We start from the raw sequence: 18,678 nt of genomic DNA, 5'->3' as shown, positions 1-18,678 counted from the left end.
GGCGGCCACGGCCCATGGCCCCCCGCAGCCCCCTTGCAGCCCCTCTGGGGAGCCGCAGGCAGGGAGCGAGCCCAGCCCCGGCCCCCACAGGGGAAGAGGGAGGGACGACCCCCACACAGCCCCCCCCATAACCCTCACAGCCCCACTTTGCCCTCAGGGCACCAAGGGGGGGGTTCCCCCTCCCTCCTCCAGCACCGTGCCCAGCAGGTTTTTAAGTTTCAAGTTGAATTTTAATTTTTTTCAAGTTTAATTTTTAAACTTTCTATTCAAGTTTAGAGGTGGGTTGTGTTTTGTTTCTTTTTTTTCCTTCTTTAAAAAGTGCTATGTACACACACTGACCTTACAAAAGCAGTTTAAAACCAAGGGCTGGGTGCCCCCGTCCCACAGTGCAGGGGCCGGGCTCCACAGCCCAGCCCCGGGCCTCTTAGTGTTAAACTTGTGCAAACGCAGAGGGACATCCTTCACTGAGTCCCCGGGCAGAGCGTGGGGGTGACAAGTCCTGTACAAGGTGACAGAGAGGCGAGGCAGTGCCCGGGTCCCACCTGAGCCCAGCTTCCCCCGGCCTGGTGCCATCCCCTTCCTCGGGGTCCCTCCCGGCAGAGCCCGGCCACCACCACGGCCGAGGGCACGTGCCCTGCTCAGTTGACCGTGCTGTTGGGGCTCCTTTCCTCCACGCTCTCCGTTTCATCGTACGGGATCCTGGCTTCATTCAGTCCCTGCAGGGAGACATCATCTGCAAGGAGGAGAGGGACGGGTTAGGAGCCCTCGCAGTGCCGGGCGACCCGCCACGTGCTGGCCCGGTCCTCGTGGGCTCTCCCGGCCCCAGCACGAGGGGCCCTGGCACGTCCCAGGGCAGCACAGGCCCTACACAACACTGCCGAGAGCCCCACCCGTGGGGGCTCCGTGTTCTCCCCCCACCCAGCACAGAACAAGTCTGGACAACGCAAAGGACGGAGACACAGCTGACATTGAGCAGCCTGGCAAGGGGCACCCGGTCCCCGGTCCTGCCCCTGTGTTTGTCCACCAGCACGAGCAGCAGCCCCTTCACCCCTCGGTGACCACGGGGCCAGGGGCAGCGTGGCTGGGCAGGGGGATCCTGCCTGCCACGGGCGCAGCAAGCGGGCACAGCCCCAGCTCTGGGGCTAGGAGCAGCAGAAGCACGAGGAGCTGAGCCTGCCTACCATGAGGGTCACCCCGCAGCCTGCCACAACCAGGGCCATCTGGAAAGACACTTCTGCTTTAGCCAGGGCTGGCACCGGACACGGGCCTCCCTGTGCCCCCAGCCCCACGCCTGCCCCTTCCCAGTGCCCCCAGCCCTGCGGCCACACTCACGGAAGCGGACCCGGATGGGCCAGATCATGATGCAGCACAGGGACACGGTGGCAGCCATGGCAATCCCCCCGGTGACCAGCACCATCACCCAGTGGTAGAAGCTGACGCAGGCAGGGCAGCAGAGCTCAGTCCTGCAAGGAGAGGCCACGGCTCAGCTTGGTGGCGGGGACCAGAGCGCTCCCCAAGCACCCCGGGGCTGCTGCCACCCTCCCGCTGCCTAAAGCAGTCCCAAGTCCTCGCCACCAGGACTGGGACACGGGGGGAAGAGCCCAGGGCAGCAGCATGGACACAGCGATCCCCAGCCCCTTCAGGCGTCTGAGATGCAGCCGTTGTTACGGCCAGAGGAGAAGGCGAGGAAGGATTTAGGATGAATCGGAGCTAGTTTCCACCAGTGCCTCTCAGCAGGGCTGTCAGAGCATGCCCCCACGGGCTGTTTGCTGCCAGGACCCCGGCGGTCTGGCTGGAGCTGTCACTAGGTTGTTCATGCTCCACAGGGACACTTACGGGCACGGGTGCAGGTTCTGGATCGCCATCACAGCCAGGCCGTTGGCCATCTTGTCCGTGAAGCTCATGGCCCCGTAGACAAACGCACCGCTGTGCTGCGAGGGGAGAGGGAGGCTCACCCGCTGCTGCGTGGGGCCAGCCGGTGCCACGCAGCGCAGCGAGCGAGAGCCGTGTGCCCTCTCATGGGCAGAGCCCACATTACAGCACGGCCCGGGCACGGTTCAGGGCTGTCTGCCTGCGTGGGGACACGTCTCCTGCCCGCCGGGCTCCCAGCCCTGCCGGGACACCCGGGGCACGTACCGTGTTGGTGCCGATGAGGTCGGCCGTCATGGAGAGGGAGGTGACCAGGATGGTGGCGGAGCCAGCGCCGAGCAGCGCGGCCGCCCCGTAGATCTCCGCTCCCATCGTCCTGGTCAGGGTCACCCAGGAGGCGAAGGCCAGGATCACCAGGATGCCCACGAAGTACGTCAGCTGCTCCGGGACAGCGTGGGGACGGGCAGGGGGAGAAGGCGGAGCTCAGCACCCAGCAGCTGGCTGTGCCCCAGACCCCGGTGACACCCCGCCAGCGGGGCATCGGGGCCAGCCGCTGCCTGGGCTCACAGGGACGGCCCTGGCTCGCTCCCAGCGGGTTCGGGGCACTGTCCCCAAACAGCAAGGGCCTTGCAGTGACCAGCCTGTGCCCAGAGGAGCTGTAGGTGCCTTGCAGGGCATGGGGACAGCCCCAGCCGTGCCCTGCACCCCCTGGCAGGAGCAGAAGGTTTTTTTTCTTTTTTCTGGGAAATGGCATTTGCTCCGGGGCAGAAGGGGGTGTGCTGCAGGGGCAGCCCCATCCTGCCGGGGCTGCAGACCCCACACCCCCAGCATGCTCAGGGTGGCTCAGCCTTGGCCTCTTCTGGGCTTCTCGGGGCTCTCCCAGCCCTGCCAGGGCTGCTCAGGACAGGCTGATTTGGGCCAGCGTCACTTTCCCAGACCTCAGCACCCGCAGATGTGCAGGACAGGCCCATGCCACCCCTCGCCCTGCCCTGTGGGACCGATGCTGCAGCAGGAGGATTCCTGAGGGGCCCCTGCTCTGCAGCCGGGCTCCGGTGTGCCAAGTGCTCTGCTCCCCTGTGGGTTCAGGACCTGCCTTTTGTGCCCAGCCCCTGAGCTCAGGAGCAGGTTGTTATGCCCTGGGTCTAACTCAAGCCTCACCAAGCCCCCAGGACTCACGTTTCGACCTATCCACTTATTCACAGGCTTCATGAGGAAGGAGGACAGGAAGCCGCTGACGTACAACACCAGGGGGATGGTGGCGATGTATTTCTGTGAGCGACAAGCACGGGGAGAGGATCAGCTCCAGACCACTCGCACAGGACCCCTGCCCGGGTGACCCTGACGTGCGGGCAGGAACCTGCCCCGTGCCCACCTTGGGCAGCAGCAGCGAGTTGGTCAGGTACATGGCGATGTAGGTCTGGGACAGGTTGACAATGAGCCGGGTGGCCATGTAGAGCACCGCCACCTGCAAGGGGACAGAGAGAGCAGCGCTCAGCCCGCGCCGACTGGAGGAGGGGGACGGGGCACGGCCGTGGCAGCCTCCTGCTCCTACCTGGTAGAAGGCAGGCTCCAGCAGCCAGTCCTTCCAGGCCAGCAGCGGGCGCGGGCACCTCGTGGGCTCCTTCTGCAGCAGGGGCGTGCTCTCGGGCTGCGGCAGGGAGCCCAGCGGGTACGGCTTCTCTTTGGTGCCCAGGTGGAAGATGAGGGAGAAGACAGCCCCCAGCCCCACCACGATGAGGGACAGGTTCTGGGGGAGGCAGAGGGGGGTGAGCATGGCACAGGGTGCCCTCTGCCTGCTCACCGCCCCCCCTACCCCAGGAGTTTGGTGGGCTAAAAGGGGGTCCCAGAACCCAGGGAGAGTTGGCGCAGCCCCTGCCCAGTGCAGGAGGTGACTCTGGGGCACTGCCACTTCACTCCCTCCAGTACCTCCCAGTACAGCCACATCCCGCCCAGGGAAAAGAAGGGACCCCAGGGACTGAGCCGTGCCACCTACCCGAAACACGGGGACATCCTGGATGCCCAGGTGCTCCGTGCGCTCAGGCCGGTCCACCTGCAGGTTCAGCAGCAGCCAGGCCAGGCCGTACACGGTGATGTTGGCCATGACGGTGAAGGCATACCTGGGGGAGATGGCACGCCAGGGTGACACAGAGGGACGAGCGCAGCTCCGGCCACAGCAGGGACACCTCCACCCAAGGCTGCCCGCCAAACCAGGCACGCTGCAGCCAGCTTTGCACCACAGCACCAGTGCGGAGGTGACACCTCCAAGAGCGCGCAGGGACACACGCCCTGGCCATGCATTAGCCTTACTGGTGCACCTCCCAGCACCCCCAGTCCAAGCAGGGGGCAGGACCAGAATAAAACCAATCCCCCTTGGGCCAGCCTGCCCAGCCCCAGCCCACCCCGAGCCGCCTGACCCAGCACCGCAGCGTGGGGCCCCTTGGCCCTGGGTGACCCGACGCCTCCCTGCGTGCTTCCAGCACGGGCGCAGCGCTGCGCCTGTTACCTGACGGAAGGGGAACTTCCTCCCACCGGGGCAGATAACGAAGCCCTGCTCCGGCTGATAAAGTCCCCTTCCTGCAGCCCGGCCCCGTCAGATAAGCAGCGCGGGCTCTGTGCCTGGGGCTGCACGCACTGCCCTGGGGACGCTGCCGCCTCCGGGACGGCCTGCACAGGGCAGTGCCCAGCCCTCCCCTCCCCGGGGACACCTGGGGACACATTCCTCCCGTGTGAGCATCAGCCTCCGGTTCCAAAGGAGAAAGTGCCCCCTGGGCGTGAGCTCCTCTGCGCCGATGCACCCTCTGAGGCTGGGGCAGAGGGTTTGGGGACCTGGCACCCCAGTACCAAGGGGGGAAGGGAGCTGGCAGGCAGCCCTGCCTCCGCCTGCACCACAGCACAAATCCCGGCTGGGTTTGGTGGAGAGCTGTGGATTGTCTCACATCACCGCAGCACGGCGACAGCTGTGTCACCGGCATCCTCGGCAGCAGGACCTTTCCCCTGGCACCAGGACCCAGAAGACCGGTGTCACCTGGCTGTGTCCTGCAGGACACCCACACGGCCCCAGCCCCGTCCTGCCAGCCCAAGGGCTCCAGCGTGCCCAAGGTGCCTGTGGCAGGGCAGCACGCAGAGCCGTGCCGCGCAGGGGACCTCTCCCCACGGAGGCGAAGGGACTCGGCTCAGAGGACAGCCAGGGCTGGCCACGCTCACCTGAAAGCCGTGAGCTCCACCTTCTCGTGGTCGCTGGTCACCAGCTCTGGGATGAGGGACAGGTGGGAGATCTGCGTGGCCGCCCAGCCAAACTGGAAGATGACGATGAAGGGGAGGTAGTAGATGAAGGCTGCCCACTGCGGCGTGTTCTCCTTGCAGCCCAGGCAGGGGCTGAAGATGAAGGGGAAGGACACGAGGACGCAGGTGGTGCCTGGGGGAGAGAGGGGAGCAGTGAGGGGCTGCGAGCCCAGCGCCGTGGGACCCGACGGCCACAGCTGGCTCCTACCCACAGACAGGTCCTGCCCCAGGGCTGCGGGGGGGATCAGCTCCCCCCTGGTCGCTGCCCACCTCCAGGCCTGCAGATAACCGGCCCCAAGGCCACGCGCCGCCGCGCCGTCTGCCTGAGGGCGATAAGGCGCCCTGAGCACCGGGACGGCTCCAGCTCCCGCAGGCGCACGGCCTGCCCCTCGTCCCTTCTGCTGCAGGGAGCCATGCAAAGCGGCAGCCAGGGGCATCCCCAGCGGCCCCCAGCGCATCAGGGGCAGGAGCAGATCTGTCCCCACGCCGGCATCAGACGCTGCTGCCCTGATGGGAAGGTCCCGGCTGAGTCAGTGACACCAGAGCCAGGTCCCTCCCTCCGCCACAGCCCGGCAGTGTCCCCTTTGCACGCCATGGGGACGCCTGCGTGGAACAGGCAGGGACAGACCGGCTTCTCCCCCCCCTTCCGCAAGGTTACGGATCAAATCCGCCGAGATGCTTCGCTGCTCCCGAGGCCCGGGCGCCGTGCCCTGCTCCGTCCTGTCCTGCGCCGGGCACTGCCAAACCCACAGCACCCGCTGGCCACAAAGCCGCAGGAACCCGATCCCACAGCCCAGGGGAACCCTCAGCCACTTCGCCAGGTCCCCAGGCTCCCCTCTCTGCAGGACTATGCAAGATCCTTTTCCTGACGAGAGATTTCTCCCTCCCTCAGCCACAAGGGCAGTTCCTCCCCGTCACTTCCACTTGAGGAGGATGCTCGAGGAGCACGCGGCCGCAGGGGCTGCCAGGAGCAGAGCAGATCCCCCCGCCCCGCGCCCAGCAAGGGCAGGCAGCGATCCCAGCCCAGCCTGGGTGCCCGTGAGGACCCCAGCAGGGTGCTGGGTGCTGCCCTGCACCAGCTCACCGCCGGCTCCAGTGCTCCAGGAGCTCCCCGAAGGACAGGGGCTCAGGCACACCGCGGTGTCCCTGTCCCACCCAGGGAAGGGAAGGCTCCGAGAAGGTGCAGAACTCGGACCAGAACTCGTGCCTGTGTCAAACACCCAGCCCAGCCTGGAGGATCGGTGAGGCTCTGCCCCCCGCCCAGCCTCGGGCCCCACAGGGTCGGGCTCTGCAGTCCCCGAAGGGCTGCGAGGGACTTGCCCGCGTCCCCGGGGAGCGCTGGGGCAGGAGCTGCAGTCCCTGGGCCTCGGGTTGCTGCAGCTCCCACATCCGCCCCGACACCCCCGCACGCCAGAAGCCGTTTGTGTCACGCCTGTCGCTCTGTCCTCCTGGCAGCCCCCAGGGACGGGCAGTGCCACCAGGGCCAGCACAGGCCATCCTCGCGGAGCCAGGCTCCTGCAGCGGGCTGTCACAGCAGAGCCACATCCCCATGTGATGCGGCTCCACTGCGAGCCCAGAGCTGTCCTGGGGGCCCCTGCTCGTCCCAGCAGGACCACAGGAGCCCCTCAAGGTCCCAGCTCAGCTCCTAGCCCAGACCCAAAGGCCAGGAGCTCGCAGCCTCAATACAACCCGAGTGCTTGCACCACCCGATCCCCACCTCGCTGCTCCTCCGCCACGCAGCAGACCCGTGTGCAGCATCGCCTTCCCAGCAGGGCCACCAAAGAGCACCCAGGGCCACCAAACCAGCCAGCAGGGCACAGACATCATCCCCACGGGGGGCACCACGGCCCCGCACAGGGCTCCGGGAGCCCCCCAGCACCGCGTGCAGGTGGCAGAGGTCCAAGCTCTCATCTCGCAGCCCTCCAGGGCAGAGTCACGGGAACGCCAGGCTACAAGTGGGCGAGCGCAGCGCAGCCGCTGCAGGCAGGGGATTTGGGGCAGCACGGCCAGACTCGCTCAGCAGTGAAGCAAGGAGCTGCTCCCACCCCATGGCTGCAGGGAGCTGCCCCGCAATCCTACGGGCAGGGCGCGCATCCTGCAGCAAGCCAGCTTCCCCAGAGCATCGGCCCTGGCAGCCCCGCCGCCAACCAGCCCAGCACCGCGGAGGGGAGATGCTGCCGATAGCAGCTCGTGGTATCTCCCCCCGCAAGGCTGTGGTTTCACAACGTTTCCTCTGATCTGAGCATGGGTTGCTGCCAGATGGGCCACCTGCTCCCACGCGCAGAAGCCTCTCACTGCAGCGTGACCCAGCGGGCCAGGAGCGGGACCAGCAGGGCCAGCCCGGGACCAGGCTGAGCTGCGGTGGGATGGGGGAGGCGGTGGGGTAGCACCCACCTTCCAGGAACAACCCCATGCTTTGGCCAGGGAAACGCAGCCTCAGCCCGTGTCCGCAGCCTCAGCCCATGTCCCCAGCCTCAGCCCGTGTCCCCAGCCTCCCCCGTGCCACTGAAGCAGGCAGGGCCAGGCTGGAGCTCAGCCCCAGGACCTCGCGGTGCCGGCCGGGGGCAGGCACAGCCCCCATGCAAGACATGATTCAGAACTTCCCCTTCGGGTTCACCCGGCCGATGCAGCGCTGCCCATGCCGGAGTCACAGCTCCGGCCACTTCCCTAAATTCAGAGCGCAGATCTCCCAGATGCTGCGGCAGGGGGTGAAACTGCCGCCCCTGCACCCCCTTTTTCTGGCTCCCTTCAAGGCTGGGAGGCCAGGCCAAGCCAACCGCCGGGCAGCCCAGCTGCTTTATCAGGCTGCCGTTCGGTGGCATGAAGCGGTTGGCAGGGTGAAATTTGGCATCAAGATAACAGCACCCACAGCACAACTGTCCCCTCCCCGCACGGGTCCGCTGGCACCCTGGCGGTGCCGTGCCCCTACCAGGAGGAAGCGCCGAGGGTCTCCATCTCCTGCCCACGGAGGTTTCTCCACGCTCACCGCCCCATTCCCCGTCGGGGCAGCAGGGACAGGGCAGGCTCCTGCGTGTGCCACGGCTCCGAGGACCCTTCTCCAAGTCACGCTGTCCCCTCAGGGAGGGCCCCCGACGGCAGCAGGGCAGCCCAAGCACTTCAGTGCCTTTTCCACCCATGTGAGGTGGGGACCCGTTAATAATTCACAGGGACCTGGTTCTGCCTCCTCCTCGTCCCCACGGGGCCTTTCCTCACCCGGAGCAGAGCCCACGCGTGCCCCGACCCGGGGAGCCCCAGCCTGGTCCCCAGCACCCGGAGCAGCCCCGGCGAGCAGAGCATCCCGCACCCCAAGGTCACCCATCACAGCTGCTGCACGGGGAACTTCCCGCTCGCAGGCAAGCCCCAGGTAAATCCCCATGCTCACGGGAAAGCCCAGATTTACCTTTCGGTCTCCTTTTTACCCCTTTGCCTTGGTGCCACCCCCACGCAGGGGGACACGGGGCCACCCCACGCCACTGCAGGGGGACGGCACCCGGGCAGGACAGGGACATCACCACTTCCCCTGCACCCCGTTACCCCCACGGGGCTGCCCCACGCCTGCTCTGCCCCGTTCCCACCTCGGTGCCACGGGGGAGGTGTTACACCCCCCATCTGGGGCACCCCAAAAAGGCCCCTGCAGGCAGCATTGGTGCTGGGTGCGCTCGGCAGCATCGGGGCTCCAGCAGAGCCCCCCTGAGCCCCAAAGCTGCCTGGCGCAGCAGCTCGCTCTCTGTTTGGGGGAACCCCACCGAGCCCCCCAGGGAAGCACCCCCAGCACCCCAACCCCTCTCCAAGGCCACCCCCTTGCACAGACCCTCAGCCCCCCGGGCTGGGGGGGTGGGATTCCCGCAGCATCCCAGCCCTTACCAGCCAAGTGCCAGGATTTCCTCCGGCCGTAGCGGCCGCAACCGGCCGAGCGATCGGCTTCGTAGCCGAGCAGCGGCGTGCACAGCCCGTCGGCCACCTGCCCGGCCAGCAGCAGGCCACCGGCCAGCCGGTGGCTGTAGCCCAGCACGGCGTGCAGGTAGAGCAGCAGGTAGGTGAACCAGAGCGAAGCGCACAGGTCGTTCAGGAAATGCCCGGCCGCGAAGCTCAGCCGCGCCCGCAGCGGCAGCGCCGCCGCCGAGCCGCCCGCCCCAAGCGAGCTCCTCCGCGGGGGCTCCGCCATGCCGGGCCGCTCGCACCGGCCTCGGCCGCCCGCTTATAGCGCCCGCCGGGCCGGGGCGGGGCGGGGATGGAGCCGGGGCGGGACGCGGCCTGCGGCGGGGGGAGCGGCGGCGGCGGAGGTGGCGGAGGTGGCGGTGGTGGCGGTGGTGGCGGTGGTGGCGGTGGCGGCGGTGGCCCCGCTTGGGCCCCCGAGCAGCACAGGCCCTGACCCCCCCCCATCCCTGCCGTCCCCGCTCCCCGGTGCTGCCCCCCCCCAGCACCAGGCCTGGCCGAGGCACGTCCAGCGCCGGGGGCTCTATGGGGTCGGGATCGGGAGCGGTGCAGCTCCTGCGGATCCCTGCCTGCCTTGGTGCAACCCCCCCGTGTTGGGGACACGCTGGGGACACGCTGAGAACACACTGGGGACGTGCTGGGGGCACACTGGGGACACACTGGTTCCCAGGGGGATCCCTGGGGCAAAAGGCTGGGTGCTGTGGGCGCAGGGGGGGACACACGCTGTCTGTGATGCCCCCAGGCGCAGAGGGGGACACACACACGCTGTCCATGATGCCCCCCACCGCTGCGTTGGGCAGCAAGGGGCACGAGGAGGCTGGGGGCCTGCCCCAGCGCTTCGCCCCCTCTGCCCCCTCTGCCAGCCCATTTGTGCCCCAGCCCCACGGCACCCGGCGCTGTTGCTGTGCCCCCGGGCACCCAAAAAACCTGGGAGCCCCCTGCCCTAACACCAGCCCCCCCCCCTTCCATGGGGCTGTGCCATCCTGGCAGCCAGCCACCAGCAGGGACATCCCAGATGTGTCGTCCCCCCCCCCCCATGCACGGGTCCCAGCCCCATGGGTCCCCAGGGATCCCCCCGGGGTGCTGCTGGGCCCCCATCGCCCAGTCCCCTGGAAGCGCCCTCCCCGTGGGCGCATGCCTGCTGCTGGGGGGGGGGTTTCTCTGCTGCGGGACCATTTCTGGGCGCTCGGGGATTTTGAGGCTGTTTCAAGCGGGTTCTTGGTGGCTCTGATCCCGGAGGCGCAGCGGGACAGAGCTCTGCCCGTGGTGTGGGGGCGAGCATCCGCAGCCCCCCCGGTGCCACCCGCTCTGCCCACGGGGATGCTGAGATCATGGGGACGAAGCTGGGGGCTGCCGAACATCGGGGGTAACCCGAGCAGGTTGGGCACCTCCGGGAGAGCCGGGCTGGGGGCTCCCGGACCGTGCGTTTTTGGGGACCCTTCCCCAGATGGTCCCCAGGGACCAGCTCAGGCCACCCCCCCTTAGTGACTGCCACCGAGGGGGGGGTGACAGAGACACCCCCGCTGCGGCCGTGGCGTGTCGGCAGCAAAGGGGTGACGGAGCCCCGGGGCCGGGATGCTCCGGATAAACAAGTTACGTCGGTGCGAGGTCTTGTGATTCCTGAGGCGGCTCCAGCTGCGAGGGCCGGGGTGGTGGGGGCCGTGCATCCGTCCCCCCCCCCCCATCATGTGAGGGCACGGCGGTGACTCAGGGAGGCCAGGAGGAAGCGAAAATCCAGGCCGATGGGCGAGCAGCCCCGGGGAGGGAAGAGCTGGGGGGGGTTGCCCCAGCCGGCCCCCGGCCCCACAGCTGGGAACCGTCTGCCCCCTCCCGTGCCCGTGCCCCCCAGCCCCGCGCATCACGCGCCCCGGGGTTTGGGCACCCCGGACGTCGGGTGCTTTGGGCACCTTGGGGATCAGTCACCCAGGGGTGCTGGGTGGCACCGTGGGCATCGCGGGCCCTGGGGTTGCCGGGCGCTGCACACGCCGGGTGCTGGGCATCCCGTGCACCCTCGGCCGTGGGCCTGGTACTGCCCCGGCGCTGCGCACCCCGGGCACCCCATGCCTTGGGCGCCCGGTGCATCTCCTGCGCCCGCCGTGGGCACTGCGCCCCCGAGGCCCTGCGCACCCTGGGGACGCCCCGTGTGCAGGGTGGGGCACGAGCGGCCCTGCCCCACGCAGAGCCCTGCCTGGCCGGGGGTCCCCCCTGGGGTGGGAGCGCTGGGGTCCCCCCGGCACCGCCGGCTCTGCGCAGTGCGGGCACCGCGGGCACCGCAGGCACTGCGGGCACTGCTCCTGCTCTGCGCCTTCCTCTGCAGCTCCGCGGGGTGCGGGGTCAGGGCAGGGGGTGCTGGGGTGCCCCAGGGAGAGGGGGCGCTGGGTCACTGGTGGTCTCGGGGGTGGGCACTGGGGGGCACTGGGAGCAGTGTGGGGGAGTACTGGGGGCACTGGGAGGGGTGAGTGTTGGGGTCATGGGAACCCCGACTCCAGCAGGCACTGGGGGTGCTGGAAGTAGTGGGAGGGGGTGGCTTGGGGCCATTGGGACCCCAAAAGGAAGCATTGGGGTCTCTGGGAGGACTGGGGAGGGGTAACTGGGGGCACTGGGACAGCCCTGGGAGCAGTGTGGGGGGGTCTGGGGGCACTGGGAGGACTGGGGAGGGGTAACTGGGGGCACTGGGACAGCCCTGGGAGCACTGGGAGCAGTATGGGGGGGTCCTGGGGCCACTGGGACGCCCCTGGGCTGGGCACTGGGGGCACTGGGGGCACTGGGGGCACTGGGGGCACTGGGGGCGTTCTGGGTCCGCGGGCCCCCCCCCGCGCTGCTTGGCCTGGTCGGCGCTGGGGGGGCACCCGAGGGGGGGCCGCATGCGGTGGGCCCCCCCTTCGACTTTGCCGTTGCCCCTTTAAGGCGCTGCCCTCCCCTCAACGCTTCCCCGTCCGCACGCCGGTTCCTGATTGGCTGGGCGGCCGGCCGCGCGCGCCGAACCCAGCGCACGCGAGCGCGCAGCGACGGCCCCCGCCTCGCCCCGCCCCTTCCCCGCCTCCTCCCCGTGACGTACACCGGTTGCAGCCAATCGGCGCGCGGCCGCTCGCCCACGGGCCCGGCGCGGGGAGCGAATCGGCGGAGCGGAAGCGGGGGGCTCATTTGCATAATAATAGAGGGGCGTGGCCGGGCGCGGAAGGGAGGCCGAGGGGCCCGGCGGCGCCAGGGAAGGTGGGGGCGGGGGGGGCCCAAGATGGCGGGGGGGGGCCGGGGGTAACGAGGGGCGGGGGGGGCCGGGGAGGGGGGGAGGGGCGGCCTGGAGGGGGCCTGGAGGGGGCCTGGAGGGGGCCTGGAGGGGGCCTGGAGGTGTTTGGGGGGGGCTGGGGGTGCTGGAGGGGGGGCCTGGGGGGCGGTCTGGGGAGGTCCTGGAGGTGCTGGGGGGGGCCTGGAAGGGGCCTGGGGGTGTTGGGGGGGTGTCTGGAGGTGTTGGGGGGGCTGGGTGTAGGGAGGGGGGCTGGGGGAGGGCTGGGGGTGCTGGGGGGGGGCCTGGGGGGGGCTGGGGGGGGCTAGAGGGGGTCTGGGGAGGTCCTGGAGGTGCTTGGGGGGGGCCTGGAAGGGGCCTGGGGGTGCTGGGGGGGGCTGGAGGGGGTCTAGGGGTGCTGGGGGGGGCTGGGGGTGTAGGATAGGGGTCTTGGAGGGGGCTGGGAGTGCTGGGGGGGGTCATGAAGGGGCCTGGAGGTGCTGGGGGGGGCTGGGTATAGGGAGGGGTGCTGGGGGGGGTCTGGGGAGGCCCTGGGGGTGCTGGGGGGGGCCTGGGGAGGCGCTGGGGGAGCTGGAGGGGATCTGGAAGGGGCCTGGGGGCGTTGGGGGAGGGGGCTGGAGGGCGTCTAGGGGTGCTGAAGGGGGCTGGAGGTGCTGGGGGGGTGTCTGGGGTTGTAGGAAGGGGTGCTTGGGGGGGGCTGGGGGTGCTGGGGGGGTTGAGGAGGGACGGCCATGGGGGTGTGGAGGGAAAGAGTTGAGCAAGGGGGGGCTTGGCCCGTGGCTTGGGTGGTCCCCAGGGCCCCGGTGACACCCCCAGTTTTGTCCCTCAGGGTCCTGCTCTGAGCTGCCCCCCTGCTGCCCATGGCCCACAGCGCGAAGCAGGCGCCCGCTGGGATGCTGTAAGTGCCCCCCCCCAGCCTGGCAACCGGCACCGGGGGGTGACAAGCCCCCCAGAGAGGGGGGTCACGGGGGGGGGGGGGTGACAAGCGTCGCCGTGCCCGCCTCGGGGACCTTTCCTGTAGGAACTGGTGTAAAAAACAAAAAAAACCGTGCCGTGAGATTAGGATCGTCTCAGCCTTGGCTCGTTCAGGACACACCACGTGCGGTCCCCTGGGGACGATGCCCAACCCCCGGGGACGATGCCCACCCCCCGGGACGTTCCAGCTGCTGCCACCGCTGGGTCCCGGGGCGCCGGGTCCTGGAGCCGCTGCGAGGCCGGGCAGGCGGCGCGGGGAGGTGGATGCCCAAGGGAGCCGAGATAAGGGGAGGAACCGTGCCGGGAATAGCTTTACTTTTTAAAGCATCCTCAGGCACGAAAGGAATCCGCGGCGCTGCGTGGGGGGAGGCAGAGCTCGCCGTCCGGGGGGGCGTCAGCACATTCCCAGCCGCGGTGCGGGACGGTACCGGGCTGGTGTGGCCGGGAGTGTTTTGTTAGGGCTGATAAAGAAGGGCTGAGGCCCGCTGGAGCCGCAGCAGTTGTTTTTTTTTTTTTTTTTTCTTTCCGGGAGGCTGAAGATGTTCTCACACCTTCCCGTAGCTTCAGTGCAAGCGGCTAGGTCCCGGGGAGGACCAGCCTTAGAGGCGGTGTCCCCAGGGCTCACAGAAAGGGGACAGAAATTAATTGCCAGGTGAATTGTGGCTCGTGCAGAGCCCTGTACGGAGACCTGGGTTCCCACCGAGCGTGTGATGTGACCGAGGGACGCTGCAAACTAGGGAGCGAGTCCGGATCTGCCTGGCTTTTAGCGCACAGCCGAGTTCTCGTTCCCTTGGCGGGCTTGTGCCTGGCCCCTCGCTATTAAACGTGTCTTGTGACTGGGATGAAAGCACAGCCCGGCCGTGCCGGCCACGCCGCTCGCGCCCTTTGTTTCTTCCCGTGTCCGGCAGGCCTGGCAGCGCTCTGGTGTGGTCGGGTGCGTGATCGGCTGGGCTGCCGCCGGCAGCAGTCGCTGTGATAGGGCCAAAGTCAGAGGATCAAAGAAGCGCGAGCAGGTCGGGGGCTGCGCCGTGGGAAGGAGCCGGCTGAAGAGGGAGCCGGGGCCAGCTGGTGCCATGGGGGCCCCAGGGAGAGGCCGCGGTGCTGCTGGGGGGGTTCCTACCCCGGCTTGGTCCGTGCTGGGGCTGCAGAGGGCGGCTGCTGCTGCGTCAAGATGTGGCGTCGAGCTGGAAAGCAGCCTCGGGGCTCCCGGCCTCTTGTTAGAACTGCTGGGTGCGTCCGGAGGTGGCTCTGTGAGCCTGGTGCCAGCCACCGGAGGAGCGGTTTTGGCCCTGGCTCGTCCCGCCGGCGCCCTGCCCTCCTTGTCCGGTACCCCAGGGGGGTGCCGCCACCAGGATCAGTCCCCACGGCGGCTCCTCCCTCACCCAGGAGGATCAGCCGGCGCGTGTCGCTCAGGCCAACTCGCCGTGCTGTCTCGGTGGCACATGGGGATGTCCCCGAGCGTTTTCGTGGCCGCCTTCGCTGCTCGCTGCCACCCGGAGCGGTGCTGGCAGCTCCCAGCCCCGCTCAAAACGCCGCCGAGCGGCCTCGGGTGGCCGTTGGACCTCGGAGCAGCTTTTGTGTGCCCGGGGTCGTGTCCTGTCCGCCCGGCGCTGGGCTCTGCTGAGCCCTGGGGCCGCGATTGGGTTTGGGCACTCGGCCTGGGTGGGAGCCAGGGGGCTGGCAGGCCCCGGCGGTGCTGCAGGGGGTGCCCTGATGGATCCAGCAGGCCCCCAGCCCTCTCTGACGGGCGCTCCCTGTCCGCAGGCACGCCGCGGGCAAGGCTCAGCATGGGAACTTCCTGGTGGCCATCAAGCAGGAGAAGGGGGAGGTGGCGCGGGCCAGCAGCGAGAAGCCACACGGCGAGGAGGAGGTGAGCCCCGCTGCCCGCGTCCTTCCCCGCTCCGTCCCTGGGGCTTGGGGCTGTTCCCCAGCTCGCCAAGTCGTGCTGCGGGACCCGTGGCGTGACCGTGGTCAGGGAAGGGCTGAGACCTTGCCCCGAGGGGTGCGGGTCCTGCACCGTCATCGACGCCGGCTTGTCCCTTTCCCTTCTCGGGGCACCAGCCGGTGAAGAAGAGGGGCTGGCCCAAGGGCAAGAAGAGGAAGAAGATCCTTCCCAATGGCCCCAAGGCCCCCGTGACGGGCTACGTTCGTTTTCTGAACGAGCGCCGCGAGCAGATCCGCACGCAGCACCCTGACCTGCCCTTCCCGGAGATCACCAAGATGCTGGGAGCGGAGTGGAGCAAGCTGCAGCTGTCGGAGAAGCAGGTACCGGGGGGGGGCCCTCATCTTCTGGGGCTGGCAGCTCCCCCCGTCCTGGCGGAGCCTCTCTGGAGGCTCCTGCACCCTGACCCCCCTCTGCTCGCTGCCTGGCGCAGGCTGGGAACGGTCCCATGGCATCTCGGGGCGCTCGGAAGCCAAAATCTTTGCGCGCTCGAGGTCTGGGCACGGAAAGCGCCGCAAAGGGGTTACCGGGGAGCCCGGCTCGGTGCTGCTGGGCTGGTGAGCAGGAGCCGGGCCTCGGGGAGTGGGAAGGGGTCAGCAGCACCGCGGGGAGCCCACTGCTGGGGCCGGGCCAGGCTGAGGACGTCTGTGACCCTAGCGGTACCTGGATGAAGCGGAGCGGGAGAAGCAGCAGTACATGAAGGAGCTGCGGGAATACCAGCAGTCGGAGGCCTACAAGATGTGCACGGAGAAGATCCAGGAGAAGAAGATCAAAAAAGGTGGGCTGTGGGACCAGGGGCAGCTGCCCGTTGCTCGGGGTCCGGCCAAGTGGTGCCGGGGCGGCTCGTGGAGGGTAACCCCCTTCCTCCTTCCCAGAGGATGCCGGCTCCGTGGCGGTGAACACCCTGCTGAACGGGCACCCGCACAAGGTAAGGTGCTGGCAGCTCCACGGCCGTGTGGGGAAGCTGGGGCACGTGGCGCTGCTGGGTTTGGCCCCTTTGGGCTGAGGGAGGCTTGGGACGGGCTTCTGGACTGCCCGCTGAAGCGGTGCCTGGAGCTGCAGGAGGCGGCACGTGGCTGTCCCCTCCGCCAGGGGCACGGCATCCCCTCCGCCCTGCCCGATCCATCCCCTCCTGTCCTCCAGGCTGGGGAGTGCAGCGACACCTTCTCCACCTTCGACGTGCCCATCTTCACCGAAGAGTTCTTGGACCAAAACAAAGGTGAGGGGCTGAGGAAGGGGCCGAGTTTGGGGTGAGGGGACAGGGTCACCGTTCCCCCCGCCCCCTCCTGACCCCTTTGACCCGCGTTGTCCCCGGCAGCCCGGGAGGCCGAGCTGCGGCGCCTGCGGAAGATGAACACGGAGTTTGAGGAGCAGAACGCCATCCTGCAGAAGCACACGGAGAGCATGAACTGTGCCAAGGAGAAGCTGGAGCAGGAGCTGGCGCAGGAGGAGAGGCAGACCCTGGCCTTGCAGCAGCAGCTCCAGTCCGTGCGGCAGGCCCTCACCACCAGCTTCGCCTCCCTCCCCATCCCTGGTGAGCTCGGGGCAGCCCCGGGGACCAGCCTTGCTTTCCTGGGACATGGCGGCCACGTGGGGGGGCCTGAAGCCAGCAGGGGCTGTAGCAGGGATGTCAGTGGGGCGGGGATAACTGCTCGTCTGCTGGGGGGGAGGATCACAGAGCACTTGGGGGCTCTCCAGAGAGTCCAGACTTGCCAGCCAGCTCCTCTATAGCAGGCTAGGACAACTGGGAACTGTCCTTGTCTCCAGATGCAGTCACAGCTTCCTCTGGGGAGCTGTTAGGAACAGGAACAATCCTTTTGTTCCTGGCTTTGTATCAGTGTGAGCTCACTGCTGCAGGAGCCGGGACCTCGTTCAGGGTCTCGTCCCCAGCACGATGCACAGGGCTGGGTGGGGACTCACTGGCTGCTGCCCCGTAGGCACCGGGGAAACCCCGACGCTGAGCACTCTGGACTTCTACATGGCCAAGCTGCACAGCGCCATCGAGAGCAACCCGCTGCAGCACGAGAAGCTGGTGGTTCGCATCAAGGAGATCCTGTCCCGGATAGCCAGGTGAGCGGGGCAGGGCTGACCGGCGCCCGGCGGGGGTGCGGGGGGGGCTCGGGGCCGTCTCCACACGGTTGTGGGGAGGAGAAGTCAAAAGCCCTGTCATTTGGCCTTGTTTTCCACCCCCTGCAGCGAACACTTGTGAAGAGGACCAGTCCCTGCCGGAGCCCGGGGCCGGCCGGACCACGGCCCTGTCCCTTGGAGCTCACGCAAGGGACAGTCCCTGCTGGTGGTCCGGCTGCTTCCCCCTCCACATCAGCGGGGGGCGACCCTGGCCCCACGGCTGTGACATCTCCGAGGACCTTGAGCTTCTGGGGACCAAGCGGTGCCGTGGCTGAGGCCCCAGCATGAGCACCCCCTGCTCTCCCGTGCGCTCCCCAGCTCCCGCGGCATCGCCTCTGGGCATCGCCTGCGGCCCCGGCTCGCTGAGCCCCCGGGGACTCCCCTGAGCGTGGCCGGTGCCAGATGCGGCACCGCAGCCTGCGGGTGGAGGGCCTGGAGGAAAGCAGCCTCTTCCACGGCGACCCAGGGGCTGCGGGGCAGCTGTGACAGGCCCCTAAGGCAGAAGGGCTGACACCCAGCCCCTCCTCGATGGCCTCGCCTCTCCGCGATAGGGACAGGACCTCCTTCGAGCTGCCCCTCTGCATGTTTGGCTCGGCTCGAGGCTCCTGTCCCCGACTTGGTGAGCGCGGCCAGGAGCGGCAGCCGTGCACCCTGGGGGGCATGGGGAGCCCCTGGGGCTCAGTGCCACATCCCAGCCCCTAAATCAGCCCAGGGACCCTCAGTCTGCAAGGGGGGAGGCGACAGGTTTCCTTCCCCTGTCTCTTGTTTTATTTAATCTTCCCTTTTCCCCTCGCTGCTGCCCCTCGGGTGCCTTCAGCCCCTCAGCCCCATGCACCCTGCCTCCCTGCCTGCCCCTTCTGCTTCCCCTGTGCCTCTGGGGCCAGGCAGGGCAGCCCCTTCCCCACACGCTGGCAAAGGCGAAACTTCTGTGCTGAGGGGGAGCGGGGCCGGAGCCCTCCCAGCCCTGGGGAGCCCTCATGGGACCACCGTGACGGCAGCCGCGTCCTCTCCACGCCGTGCCGGGGTCGGACGACCCTGGGGCTGCCCGTCAGAAATCTCAGATTGTGTAATTAGAGAGCGTCTTATTTTCTTACTAGCACTACGTGGATTCGGCCCCGGGTTTAACCCGGGGCAGGGGTCCGACCACCCCTCTCTTGCCTGCAAGGTCGGTGCTCTGTAGATGAGTCTCCTGGTTGCCATCTCCTGGTGGCTGCTTGGCTCGGGATGGAGATGGGAGTGAATAAACGTGGGAGAAACCACCTTGGGCTCCGTGTGTTTGTGCTTGGGGTGGGCTTCAAAGGCC

The 18,678-nt window shown here is 68.5% G+C and overlaps 2 protein-coding genes across 8 annotated transcripts; one reads left to right on the top strand and one right to left on the bottom strand.

Moving 5' to 3' along the window:
* Window positions 1-208: 208 nt before the first annotated feature.
* On the bottom strand, window positions 209-9,377 carry MFSD12 (major facilitator superfamily domain containing 12). Of its 5 annotated transcripts, none has more exons than XM_080566376.1 (11): window positions 9,016-9,369; window positions 5,074-5,284; window positions 3,863-3,986; window positions 3,422-3,616; window positions 3,242-3,334; window positions 3,046-3,138; window positions 2,137-2,307; window positions 1,837-1,931; window positions 1,333-1,463; window positions 1,182-1,220; window positions 209-733 (listed from the first exon to the last, which is right to left on the bottom strand). In XM_080566376.1, the coding sequence occupies exons 1-11, from the start codon at window positions 9,314-9,316 to the stop codon at window positions 639-641; spliced, it is 1,548 nt and encodes a 515-aa protein (XP_080422502.1). In that variant the 5' UTR covers window positions 9,317-9,369; the 3' UTR covers window positions 209-638. The 5 variants fall into 5 exon arrangements, with proteins under 5 accessions (XP_080422502.1, XP_080422505.1, XP_080422503.1 ...); XM_080566379.1 differs by lacking the exon at window positions 9,016-9,369 and adding an exon at window positions 5,422-8,933; XM_080566377.1 differs by lacking the exon at window positions 1,182-1,220 and having other exon boundaries at window positions 9,016-9,368.
* On the top strand, window positions 9,064-18,634 carry HMG20B (high mobility group 20B). 3 transcript variants are annotated; one of them, XM_080566393.1, is made up of 10 exons: window positions 9,064-9,184; window positions 13,161-13,229; window positions 15,071-15,176; window positions 15,368-15,571; window positions 15,906-16,026; window positions 16,124-16,176; window positions 16,392-16,467; window positions 16,567-16,782; window positions 17,186-17,318; window positions 17,445-18,634. In XM_080566393.1, the coding sequence occupies exons 2-10, from the start codon at window positions 13,192-13,194 to the stop codon at window positions 17,455-17,457; spliced, it is 960 nt and encodes a 319-aa protein (XP_080422519.1). In that variant the 5' UTR covers window positions 9,064-9,184; window positions 13,161-13,191; the 3' UTR covers window positions 17,458-18,634. The 3 variants fall into 3 exon arrangements, with proteins under 3 accessions (XP_080422519.1, XP_080422517.1, XP_080422518.1); XM_080566391.1 differs by lacking the exon at window positions 9,064-9,184 and adding an exon at window positions 12,212-12,300; XM_080566392.1 differs by lacking the exon at window positions 9,064-9,184 and adding an exon at window positions 12,294-12,342.
* The last annotated feature ends 44 nt before the right edge of the window (window positions 18,635-18,678 follow it).

Source organism: Anser brachyrhynchus (genome assembly GCF_964034855.1).
Source record: "Anser brachyrhynchus genome assembly, chromosome: 23".
NCBI lineage: Eukaryota > Metazoa > Chordata > Aves > Anseriformes > Anatidae > Anser > Anser brachyrhynchus.
The sequence above is the reverse complement of the archived record's forward strand: the minus strand, read 5'-3'. Positions and strand labels throughout refer to the sequence as shown.

Excerpts from the sequence above, each read along its gene's own strand:
- MFSD12 (XM_080566376.1), bottom strand. The coding sequence starts at position 9,316 with ATGGCGGAGCCCCCGCGGAGGAGCTCGCTTGGGGCGGGCGGCTCGGCG. Across the intron at positions 3,987-5,073 it reads GTGGAGCTCACGGCTTTCAG|GTATGCCTTCACCGTCATGG; the intron begins GTGAGCGTGGCC and ends CATCTCCCCCAG. Across the intron at positions 1,221-1,332 it reads GCCCATCCGGGTCCGCTTCC|ATGGCCCTGGTTGTGGCAGG; the intron begins GTGAGTGTGGCC and ends GTGTCTTTCCAG.
- HMG20B (XM_080566393.1), top strand. The coding sequence starts at position 13,192 with ATGGCCCACAGCGCGAAGCAGGCGCCCGCTGGGATGCT. Across the intron at positions 16,468-16,566 it reads GTTCTTGGACCAAAACAAAG|CCCGGGAGGCCGAGCTGCGG; the intron begins GTGAGGGGCTGA and ends TGTCCCCGGCAG. Across the intron at positions 16,783-17,185 it reads CGCCTCCCTCCCCATCCCTG|GCACCGGGGAAACCCCGACG; the intron begins GTGAGCTCGGGG and ends GCTGCCCCGTAG.